The 12,968-nt window shown below is 41.8% G+C and overlaps 1 protein-coding gene across 1 annotated transcript in view; it reads right to left on the bottom strand.

Moving 5' to 3' along the window:
* The window catches only part of KCNK1 (potassium two pore domain channel subfamily K member 1), a 36,730-nt gene extending 24,328 nt beyond the window's left edge, over positions 1 to 12,402 (bottom strand). Inside the window, exon 1 of the mRNA XM_013946043.2 lies at positions 11,720 to 12,402. Coding sequence (XP_013801497.2) covers positions 11,720 to 12,074 — 355 coding nt within the window. The 5' untranslated portion in view covers positions 12,075 to 12,402. The remainder of the gene's footprint in view (positions 1 to 11,719) is intronic.
* Positions 12,403 to 12,968: the final 566 nt, after the last annotated feature.

The raw sequence follows: 12,968 nt of genomic DNA, 5'->3' as shown, positions 1-12,968 counted from the left end.
TCTTACAATTTACAGTAGCTAGGACTTTCAAGTAGTAACACAATGATATGTCTTTGATTCTTAGTTATTTCTGGTTTACAGCTGAGTCAGCATTCCAATATTAAGTTAAAATACAACCATGAAAATAAGTAACAAGGCATGCTGGAAAGTGTTTAAAATTTAATTGCCCATTAGTAAGTCACACAGCCTAGAGCTTCCAGAACTCTAGAACAGATGGAAGCTTTCTGGTTTGCTTTAGGGTCTTCTCATTTCCTTTAGGCTATAGGCTTCAAAGGGAAAGGTCTATGCCATTCTTGTATAGCATGCAGTTAGGTAAATAGCTACTTAAATAATACACAGTGTAGAGCTTTCATAGCCTTCTCATGCTAATCTTAAACATGACAACATTTTTAGTGTTTTTACTTTTACAAGGTAAGATTGTAGAATGAAGTCCCCAATAGTTAAACATCCAAGCTCCTTTGTTTTTTTTCCAGGTCCCTGAACACATTGCTATTTCTGAAACACACTTCCCCCCCCCCCCATTACAGCTTTCTCTAAAGCCACCTTTAGTATGATCTCAGCATATGGGGAAGGAGAAGAAATTAGACACTTTGCCTTGCCTTTGCATTTGGTGATTCTGAAGTAACAAAAAACTTTACAAACTATACCAGAAAGGGTGGAGGATACCCATTCTAGCTCAACCTATCAAAATGTGTTCATGTGCCTTGTAGGCCTAATATCAAAAATTAAAAAAGTAAGCATCCAAGTGTCATGCAAAAGAACTTCCGTGAGGGCTTAAAGATAAAAACATACTTAAGCTCCAAACAAAACAGTGCCGCCATTATTTGAGGTCTTCAGTAGGATCATATTTCCTTCCTCTTGCTAATAAATCTTCTCAAATTTAAAGATAATTATAGTAAGTACATAAGCTTTGATGTATAAGAAGAATGGAGAAATTAGTGATACAACAGTAAATTTTACAAACACTGTTGAGCTGGCTGTTTTCTTTTTCCTTGGCACGAGGTCTTCACCCTGCAATTCTGTGTTTAGCTTGGCTTCAGCATACTTGTGTCACCTTTAGGCATATTATGACAGAAAAGACGGAAAAGCAGATATGCACCAATTCCCAGCAGGCTTAGTAGCTGTACGGTTTTCTGTAGGTCATACCATTTTTTTCCTCAACAGCATGAAAGAGATACCCTGTGCTCATGCTTTTAGTTGCACTGCATGTTTCTATATGAAAAGCCTGAAATAGTTTTCACCAATGTTTCAGGAAATACTTAAGCTGAACCAAATTTATAACTTATTTATTTTAATGGCATACAATTATATCTTTTTAACTATATGCAATGCCTTCACTGTAAACACTCAGTGAAGAATATTTAACCTCAAACTAAAAATATTGTCAATGAAGCTGGGAAAAATGATTCCATTTATATCTGTTTCTGCATAATACTACTAGCAACATTACACAGCCTACACAAAGGAAAAAAGGTCCAAAATCTAAGTGCCATCTGCAATGGATTTTGATTCATAAAAGCCAGAAATCTGAAGCTAGATTCTTCTCTCATTAAGTTTCTGCTTACAGAGGTAAGGAATGGGACAACATATTTTTTTTAACTCCAACATTTTAATATCTACATCTGTTTATTATTTTTTCCCCTAAAAGAAAAAACCAACCCATTTCTGCCTTGAAAACCATTTGTGAAGTAGCTGCTGTGAAAGAATTTAAGGTTATTTAGCTGATTGGATTTAAATAGTCTTTAAATAATTAAATGGCACAGAAGCAAGCACTCAGATACTAACACGTAGGATGAAATTCACAGGTACATTTTAACCTTTTTATTTTAGTTTCAGGAGTTATTTTTAACATCTTCAGAAAATACATTCAGTATGTGGAGCATGATACGCACATGAGGAGCAAAGAGATGACAAAACCCCATTCTCATGGTACCAGTTCTCTCAAAAGCTGTGTTTGCAACGATATTAAGTTATACTTAAAAACCTTCCATGTAGAAGTTGCAGGTACTCCAGAAGTTTTCAGTTTGTAGTAGAGGACAGTAAGAAGATAAAGAAAGCCTCTATCTCCTATTAGCATAACAGCACTCATGATTACCAGAAGAAAAATGGAAACTTGCTGTTTAAGTTTCTGCTGGTAAATAGCATGCAACTTTTTTCAGAGGGCACAGCCTCACTTTCTCTGCACACAAGCAGGATGGTGCTGAGAAAATGACTAGGTTGGCTTGTTCTACTGGCAAAACCTGCTGCCCAGCCCAACCTCCTCCCTCAGCCGCTGCTAGAGGATACTGCCTAGGCAAGCTGTTTGCTTCCACATCTGCGTTCCCCCAATTCCAAAAAGATGCTGTGATACCTTTCTGAAATTGCTTAAGCTACTGGCAAAAAAATCAGTTTAGAATACAAACTACAGTAACACAAGGGAAGCATCAGTTAGTAAACTCACCAGGTACACATTTGTGGTCTGGAGACAAGTGGTATACCATCCACAGCCATCTCTGAACAGAGTATAAAAACTTCCTTAAGCAAAGCCACATGTGACTCTGCATCTTTCTTTCTGGGGGACAGAAAATCCATGTGTTGGTGCAAAAGCCACTCTGATACCTTTCTGAAGCACAGCCACTCGAAAAGTTTTATTTTATTAATTTCTTTCCCTCAGTTAATTTTTTAATCAGGATCATGCCATTGTTTTTCTTTGTAAGAAATGCAAACTGTTTAACACTGCAAATAGGTTCTTAAGGGAAAAAGTGAAGGGACATATTTCTCCCAGGGTCTTCTGGATCATCATCAGTAACTACTCTAGAGCTTCAGTTGAACTTTGTACAAATGCCACAATCTTCAAGCAACTATGGCCAGATCCAGAAAGACAGTAGAAATGTAGGCAGCTAATTCCTGAGAAATCTTTCAGAGCTACTCTCTAATCCTGAAGGCATCAAAACTCTCCAGGTTTCCTAGTTTTTCTCAAATTGCTGAAATTTCATTTCTGAGCGTGTCAAGAAGTGTCTTGGTATGGTTGAGTAGCTTGTGGCCTAGTTTATGATTAACCTCCAAACAGTGGCTAAACTAGCTACTTCTCCCTGGATTATGCTGTTCCTTTACCCCAAAAAACATAGAAGATTAAGACTATGATGGAGTAGGCCAAAGTGAAACATAGAATGAAAAACAGCCAATAAACTATAAAAGGAAAGAATTTGGATTCGAAAGAAGACTTCTTTTAAGTTACATGCACATAAAAGTGAAATTCCTTCTCAGAAAGTCAGGAACTGCAGGATTTGACTGTCAAATGCACACATTTGAGAAATTGTGTTCTGACAGTTGATATAACTTTTTGCTTAGGAATTCAATTTGGAGACAACAGCTGAATGGTAATACAAACTCTAGCTTAGAGAAAGAATTATAAATAGAAACTTTTTAATGAAAGGCAAGTGTGAGAGATTAGTCTCTTCCTTTCCAAAAGGATGCAAGTATTACAGATCAAAACAAAGCCAAATACTAGAATAATAACAGAATAACAGTAGGCCACATAATCCCTCTATTACAAACACCAACTAATTTCAAGATAGTGGAAGTTGGAAAAACAGAGAAACAGCAAACAAAGTTAACAGCTACAAAACCCGAACTGATTAATAAACCCATGGTAGGACACCATCAACTCATTTACAACCTCAGTTATACTCTACATACCATACTAGAGTTCAATGGGCTGTCCTCCCCCCCCCCCCCCGCCCTTTGATTTTCAGTAGAGGAAGAATGACCTTAAAGCTGATGTAGCAGGACTAAAGAAGCTCCTTCCCTGTGGAGAGCTCCTGGGCTAGCTCCTCATCACTGGGAATTTAGCAAGGCAGGTGGAACAGTTCCACGCAGAAGTGAGGACAGAAGTGGTAAAAGAGGCACTCCATCCATCAGCAGCCAGCATGGCTCTGAACAACAATACAGTCATGCTACTCCATGGCTGCTCTAATTTCTGCCAGGAGATGTTTTTTACTACTCATCAGCCTGCAAAGCATAAACAATGGATTAGAGCTACTTTTACCATCCTTTATTTCAGCAAGCACAAGCAGGAGTTTGGCACAGCTTAGGACTGTGCCCACTTGAGAAGCCAGAAACTGCCACCCTACCTGGAACAGAAGACAGGCTAGACCCGGATTTTCTCTCTGCTACAGGCTACTACGATAGAGAAAACAGCAAAAGCTTTGTACTAGGCACACAAAAGGTAATGTGACCAGTCTACTGGGCATAGCTGTCATCTCTAGTAACTAAAGAGTGGCCTGCATCCTAAAGCATGAAGTCTAAAATCCTTCCAAAGTGTTTACTATCATTAATTTTGAAAAATATAGATATTTTGGATATATTCACAGAAATCAGTTTTTTTTCCAACATATTCAGAAAAGCTGAGTTTTTTCAAAACTTGATAAATTCCTCCTTTTCTGGTTTTAAATTTGCTATCTTTGGATTTCATTGAACATTCCCATGTTCTTAGGTTGTAAGACAGGGAGATCAGAAACACACAATTTACCTTCTCAGTAATATTTTATGTGCATCATCCTTTCTCCTCCTACAGCTTTCCAAGATACATAATGGTAGTCTTTTTGTCTCCTCTTCCCCAAAACAGCCAGAAAATCTCAACTCAAATCCTTGTCTCAAGAAAGGCATTAAGCTGAACTCATCTTAAGTCTCTCACATCCTAGAAGACAGTCTCTTAACCCTGGGGCCAGACTAAAATTTGACAGCATGCAAGTCTGAAGCTGTACTATGTTGTATAAAATACTGAAATATTCCCTGAGAGGAATACTCAGGGACACAGGCAGACAGAATGACTCTTTCACTTCGTGTTTACACTATTTAACCTGAGAGGTGGGACGCTTGGTTCAAGGCCCAGCTCCAGTGAATGTCTAATTATCTGAAAGGGGACAGCCTCAATGGCATAGCTCTGACTACCCTGTCCCAGAATGCCCTGTGTCATTAAACCATTCTCCTGGGACGTGAATTCAAGTCCCTCTAAGCAAAGGAGATTAAAGAATGTGGTTTCTCACGTTCTAATTCAACGTCCAAACAGTCAGCATATTGAACGTAAACCCCCTCCTCTGGCATCTTTCTCAATCTACTTCTTCATTCCCTTTACGTTTCTTACTGGCACTCCAATATGAAAACATCTGTCACAGCACAATCTAGCTTTGTCTCCTAGACCATCTCCAGCAAATTACATTTTTCTGTAGCTGTTGTTGCTAAGTAACAAACAACTCTTACTTAAAAGGGAGAAACAAAATTCATTCCCAAAGGTTGGAACCACCCAGTGAATAACTGCAATTTATCACAGGTATTTAACGATCTACAAGCTGTAAAGAGGAGGAGGAGGAGGAGGAGTACAATGAAGCTTCAGTTTTCTGCTGGAGTCAGAAGTGACTAGTGAGACTGATCTGAACTTAAACCATCATAAAGTTTGTATATTTTCATAGAAGAGACAACTCTGTAACTTATGACAAGTTTCCAGGCATACATTTGATATGAATTATGAAAAGCATTTTTTTCAGTGTATTAATGAGCTAGTATAGGCATCCTCAGGGATATTAACCACATTGTTGCCTACAAAATAAATTATTTATTCTACATTAAATTTGAGTATAGAACAAATAAAAGTTTGCTTTTCCTCTAAAGCCTTTGTGAATTATCCTCTGATTAAGTTAAATTATCCCTCTTCCATAATATATGAAAGACCCAGTGTCACGAAATCGCAGTGGCCTGAATCTTACAAAAGAGTGTTACAAAGACATCATGATGTTTTCATGACATTCCCTAATCTTTCATGGATTTGTTAAGATCTGTACTGCATACTGTAAGTATGCACTGGATGTGGGGTCTGTTCCTCTGAAGAGGCAGAAGAGCAAAGATGATCACTTCTTGATAAAGGAATGCGGGGAAAATGATGCGAACTGACAGGTCTCTTCTGAATTTCTACCATATTTCTAACCCTTCCTTTACAGTACATCCACTGACTCCAGCACAATCTCCCAATTTGGTATCTTTCATAAATAAATACATAGTTTAGTTTCTCTTACAAATAATTAGTAAGAACGTTTACAAGAATCAGACTTAAAAGAGAATGGCCTTGAGAATCAAATATTTGCATTAATAATAAATGTAACTAAGATTCCTCATATCACTTGCCAGTAAGACTCAAATAAGCTACTTAACTTGAATGCAAAACTCTTCCCAAAAACTATACTGTATCTTCATTGTTCTTCAACCAAGCAGTTTCAAGATAACTAGCCACTATGAGCATTTAGCTATAGCTATTACACATATAGTCTTTACTCTGTTCAAAATACAGCAAGCAGAAACATGAGTTTAGTATGCCACTGATCTGGGTGCCATCCTTTGCAATGCAGAATAACACACCCGTGTTTATTGCCAACGTTAGAACTGGTGCAGGCTAAACTCTGGAGAAGATGCAGGTACATCCTAATGACCTTACCAGATTCATAAGTCATTGAATACTGACAGCTCTCTCTCTTTCCTCCTCTTACTGTCTCGACTCTTCTAGTTCAGAAAAAAAGTCCAGTCTGATCTTAATCCAAAAATATTCATTGCCATTTTAGAAGAAATTTCTCCTCACACTTCCTCTGTCTTGCCCTGGGACCTGACTTCTTCGCAACATGTATCTTGGCAGCTCTGTCACAGTAGAGGAAGACCTAAAGTAGCTCTTTCTCACCTTCCCTCTGTTGTCTAAATGGTAAATGAAACCTATATCCACGATGGGTGAAAAAAATACTCAAAGCTGGACAGCCAGAACACACCTATCCTCCTTTCTTGTGAACAGCTGCAAAATACCTTTACACTGAGAAGACCCTTTCCAAAAACATGTCTCAAAATACAGGCCATAAGTTCATGAACTGGCATCTCCCTTCCTTCCCTATCTGTTTTTCTTCAGCATAAGACACTTTATTATTGGTTGTGTTGGAAGATAAGAAGAGTAATTTCCTTTCTTACTCTATTCTTCTGACAGTATTCCCATATTGCACTAATATGCAATAAGATGTTAGAGACCAACAACACTAAGAACAGTGAAAATATACTACCTGGGAGATAACCGATTCTGCATGCAAAAATTACTTCATTTTTATTCTTAAAATAAACACATATATGCACAGATGGTCCCATAATAAAGCCAACCAGAAACAATGGCTTCAGCAAGATTGTTCACGACATCTAGCACTGAGACCAGCTATGAACATATAAGTGCATAAGGTCATAATTACGAAGAGTTTCCAAATACAGATGCCATTTAAACACACACAACCATATATTCTTTGTGTTTATATTGTCAACACTTGATTAATCAATTCCTTCCTTTTGCGCACTGCTCATACAGGATTCTGCAAGACTGCTGAAGTTTTACAGGGTGGAGTAAATTGTTAAAAGAGGAACCTTCTGCCAGTGACTGCTGTAATTTGTTGGAGCCTCATCCAGTCCATTTCACTGCCATTTATCATTATCCTTTGTTTGCCCATCCTTCAGGCAGCTTGTGACAGTCCTGTGACAGTCCATGTGCGCAGCCAATTTGAATTCCTTTCAAGCAACAGTTTGCCCTCCTGTGTTTATTTTGCAAACCTCTTCTATTTATACATATTTTTCAGAATTCTTAATTGACTTTAATCATTTTCTTCAAGTATTTTTCTTTAGTTAGTAAAAGCCCAAATAAGGACTGAGGGAATAAGAAGGAGAGTTGGGGATTCTAAAATTTAAAAGCTTTCCCTACAGGCTTGCTACAGAAAACTAAAAGGCTGTGAAGTTAGCCTTGGCCTCTGTACAGGGGGTAGGTGTGCATTCATTTAAGCAGTGATTGGTAAATTCAATCAGCTAAACATAAGGAACATCCTAGTGCTCCCTCCAATTTCATACTACGCCCCTGAATACAGAAGCAACCATCAGTAGGTCTTCAATACCAGTGTTGTCTTTTTCTGCAATTAATCTGTACGCTCTTTGCGAAAGAGAAGGCATTTGAGGTATACTATTTGTAATGATACAACACTTCTCAAGTAGCTGTTCATAAATATTTGAATGTTCAGATGACCAGGCAGGTCCTGCTTCTTGCCAGTCTTATTTTAATGACTATTTGAAAGGACTCAAAAGGTTTCTTGCACAGATGCAGGGGGAAGGGGAAGGGGAAGGGGAAGGGGAAGGGGAAGGGGAAGGGGAAGGGGAAGGGGAAGGGGAAGGGGAAGGGGAAGGGGAAGGGGAAGGGGAAGGGGAAGGGGAAGGGGAAGGGGAAGGGGAAGGGGAAGGGGAAGGGGAAGGGGAAGGGGAAGGGGAAGGGGAAGGGGAAGGGGAAGGGGAAGGGGAAGGGGAAGGGGAAGGGGAAGGGGAAGGGGAAGGGGAAGGGGGAATCCATCCCTGAAAACTGTATGCTCTGGGAAGAATTTAGGTAGATGATGGACACGGTAGATTGGTCTGCATATATACCTGTGGACTTAAAGTTCCTGTTTATATATAACAGGAAGCAATGCAAGAAGTACAACAGTGTTTTTACATAAAGTTCAAAGCCAGTACCTAAAATAAGAAATGGATGGATTTTGTTAAGAGCAGCCTAGCCCAAAAGATTATTAGATACAGAAGGAAGTACCATTTGATGCCTTATCTGTTTGATGAATGACTAATAGATGAACCTCAGTTTGATAGTCACAGGAATAAAAAAACCCACACATTTCAGACCTTTGTTTTCTAAGTGCATACTTCTGAAGTAGAGTTTTCTAAAAGGCTTTCAATTTGGACAACAGTGGCTTGTGTTTTCAACAGTTTCCTTGTGAGGTCTCTATGCTCAAATCAGGTTATGCCTTGCCCCAAAGCATATGTGCAGGGGGAAAGGGGTATCTGTGCCTGGACTGTACTACTGAATTCAACTATTCTGTATTGTGTCTTAACAGGCAGTACTGAAGTGTTACTAACACAGTCCAAATCCCAGGGTCCTGATGATGAACTTTTTTGGGTTGACTCATCTCTGAAATGGAAATTGCCAGATTTAAAAATAAATATATTGCAGTGTTTGTGGACTAGATTTTTCTGATAAACAAATGAAAAGTTATATATACTAACTGTATAAGAACAGATATAAAAGCAGGGCCCTTTTTCGTTTCCTTTAAAGTGCAGGTTACTATTATATAGAAAAGTTAATTTGAACATAAAAATAGGTTTCAGAAAAAAATTATATTTTGGTGTTAGAAAATTTGATTAGGAATGAAAACAGGGTAGCATAAGATCCATACAATTCAGTGCTTTAAGTTTAAAGAATTTTATGATTTTATTAAAAAAAAATAAATAAAAAAAGTAGTGAAGTACTATTACAATTTCACACTTTTCCCCACCCCTGCTATTACTATACATTGACTATAGCTTTAAAACTTCATTCACTGGAAACATTTAATTGCATATGCCATAAGCATGTCACTTTCACATCTTCTTTGCCCCCATCTTACTATTTGAAAACTCCTAAAATATGCAGACAACCTCATTTGTACATTCATTGTCTAACATTCTTTTTTAAAAACAAAAATACTTGTCCTAATCAGTCAGAAAGCACACCACAAAACATTATCATTGATATCAGCTGATATAGCTCTTAGAGTGCTCACTCGGTGGGGGGGGGGCGCATTGCATCTTTTATAGCAGTAAAGACTCAAATTACTTAGACGGCAAAGCCCTCAATTTGGACTAGCTTTAAGGCAATTTTTAAAAGCTTTTCTAACTAAATTTTTTTTTTTTTTTTTTTTTTTTTTTTTTAAACTGTGAGAGTGACTGAGCATGGGACAGGTCACCCAGAGAGGCTGCAGAGTCTCCATCCTTGGAGATATTCAAAAGCCGTCTGGCCACAGTCCTGGACAACCTGCTCTAGTTGATTCTGCTTGTGCAGGGAGGTTGGATCAGATGATCTGCAACAGTCCCTCCCAACCTCAACCATTCTGTGATAAAAAAAGTTTATTTCAGTGAGCCAATTTCCAAATTCAGTCATTAAAATTGTCACAAGTCCAGCTTCCCAGCACACATACCTGTACTCAGTATTTACAAAAAGAGCAGTCCATTACCATCTTACCTGAAACATAACTGTTATAAAAATGAGTGTATAAAAATTATGGCTGAAGAAATGTTTCCTTAAGTCTTTCAAAACAGCAATTTCCATTGCTATTTAGAAGCAAATAAACATTATCTTTTAGCGTTTTACTATGCAAATATTAAACTTGAAATTGAAGCTGGCAGTAAAAATAATACTGAAATTTAACTTCATTATTCTTTATTATTCTAGGTTACTGTTTTTTTCAGTCCAGACTGGAGAAGGAAAAAAAAAAGCAAAAAAGAAAGCAAAGCAGCAGACTTCTTCAGCTTCAAAGAGCCTAAGAAGAGACTTCTAAAAGCATGTAAAAGTTCAAAGAAGGAGACAGGCACCTAGGTGGATTTTCCAAAACACCAGTTTATTTGTGTGTGGGGGGGGGGGGGGGGGGGGGCGGCGCATGGAGGTGGAAGCCTGGCACAGTGCCTGCCTCTTTAAGCATTAGAGAAAGTTAAAACCTTGGCTCTTAGGGATAAATAGAGTAGATTAAATTATTAAAATTGAAACCATATTTTGAATGTATGGCAATGACATCAATATAGATGTTTGTGGGGGACAGCACTAATTTTGTTCTGGGATACACATCTTACATAAAAGATTTCCCTTACACAAGGGAACTACGCAGGTTCTGGGAAGTCAGTGTAACAGCTCTGATGTCTCCCTTTAGCTCTGCTAAGAGGTCATTTCCAGGAGGCCTCTCGGCTATCACTAGCACAAGATACCTGCGTGCCCTCCTGAAGCCAAGGGCAGGTGGGTTGCCAGTTAAGTATTTGCAGACAGGATTACTGCATAGCCACTGCCATGTTGCAGAGACTCAGTAGGTGTGCAAAGTCTCTCTTCTTTCCTTCACTTTTGAGATGCTCCAAAAACAACGCAGACTCACCTCAGAAGCAGAGGCATAAATTTATAAGTTTAAACTGACAGTCTCACTTTATTTCATTAAAAAAAAAAAGTATTTCTAAATTCCTGGAGAGATAGCAGACAGCCCACTATTTTGGCAACAGCTAGGACCAGCAGCCACGTCTACACATCTATTTGAACCTAGTTCAGTGCTGCTTCCAGGATTTAACAGCGCGTATGAAAACGCCACTCAGACTGAAATACTGAATTAGTTATGGGTGTGCTCTTTTTCCAGCCACCCGTGATGAGCAATTGATTTTTCCGCAGCGAAAGAAACTTTACACCAGCCTGCCCTCGCTAGGTCATTCCGTGCACGGAGTGACACCAGGCACCGCGGAGCCCGCCTGGCCGCTTTCCGCATTTTTGCGCCGTGACACCCGCCCAGCCTCTCCGCGGGAGCCGCCTCCGGGGCGGCGGCCGCCTCCCGCGCACGGTTGCGCGGGGGGCTCGAGCCTAACGGCCGCCCGTCCCCCCTCCCCCCTCGCGCGGCCCCCGGCCGGGCCTCCGCAGGCCCCGGCCCCTCCGCCGCCGCCCAGCGCGGGCCGGGGAGCCCCGCAGCGGGGACCCCGAGCGGAGGGAGCCAGGCGGAACCCTCAGCAGCCCCCGCGCCTCCGCGAAGGGGGCCTCCCGGAGCCCCCCCTCCCAACGCGGCGGCAGGGGAGGCCTCCGGGCGCCGGGCAGGTGGCGAGGCCCGGCGGGAAGGGCCGCCCCCCGCCGCCTCCTTACCCGTGGTGGAGAGCACGGTGCTGGCGAAGAACAGGGAGGAGGTGAAGTCCCAGTTCCAGTTGCCCGAGGCGTTGCTGAGCACCGAGACGCCGTAGTTGCTGGCCTCCAGCACCCGCAGCAGGAACTGCTCCAGCTGCTGCTCCGAGAGGCAGGCGTGCTCCTCCAGGAAGCGCTGCTTCAGCTTGCCCAGCTCCTGGCGCAGCAGGTCCTCGTAGGGCAGCTCCACCGAGGAGAACACCACGGCGCCGAAGACCAAGTAGAGCAGGTAGCCCAGCACCAGCAGCGCGAAGCACCAGGCGGAGCGGTGCTGCTCCACCAGCCGCACGCAGGAGCTGCCCGCCAGCGACTGCAGCATCTTCCCAAGCCAAGCCCAGCCCAGCGCCCCGGGGCCAGCTGCGGCCCCCGCGCCGGGCCGCGAAGTTGAAGGGCTGGGGGGAAACGCGCTGTGCTGCGCCGCGCCGCGCCGCCGCTCTTCCTGCTGACTTTGAACGCGCGGAGCCGCGGTGATGTGGCGCTCACGTGGCCTCGCGGCGCAGGTGGCCGCCGCCGCCGTCACGCACGCGGGCGGGCGCCAACGGCCGCCAACGGCCGCCCGACCCTGGCTCTGCCCCCGCCCCCTCTTCGCCCCGCCGCCTGCCGGGGCGGCCGCTGGAACGGAGGGTTTCACGCTTGAGCCCGCTGAATAAAAGGACGTTTGTATACATATACATACACATCTTTTTTTTCCTTTTAACCTTCTTATGTATGGGAGTGTTACAAGCCCAAACCAAAATTCAGTGAAACCAACTGCAAAACTCTGGTTGTGACGGGGACCGTGCGTGGCTGGGGAAATCAGTAAGGTTTCTTCCCCTTTTTATACGAATGTACTTCAAGATTTCCTGCCTTTGGTGCGCCCCCATCACTAATAAGAAAGCCAACAGCTAAAGACTTTTAAAAATCCTTCCACCAGTTTTCCATACTTCAAAAGGCACTTGTCAAAGCAGAAGAAGGGAATTCCTAGCGTGGCATTGACCTCTGTGAAGCAGGAGATTCGTTTTCAGTTCCTCTGATAAAATGAATTCAGGAAGTAATCCTGGCAGCAGGCATTAATGGCCTTCCTCAAACCATTGGGATGTAACTTGAAAATCGGGCCTGTTTGGGGGTGAGGTTTGAACCAGGCAATCTGCAGATGGCCCTCCCAACATAAATTATTCTATGAGTCTGTGCGCCGCCCCTGAAGATACTTGTTTTTTAATGATAGGAAATACCC

This window comes from Apteryx mantelli, chromosome 3 (genome assembly GCF_036417845.1).
Source record: "Apteryx mantelli isolate bAptMan1 chromosome 3, bAptMan1.hap1, whole genome shotgun sequence".
In the NCBI taxonomy this organism is placed as follows: Eukaryota; Metazoa; Chordata; class Aves; order Apterygiformes; family Apterygidae; genus Apteryx; species Apteryx mantelli.
Note: the sequence above shows the minus strand (reverse complement) of the source record. Positions and strands in the feature narration are given on the sequence as shown.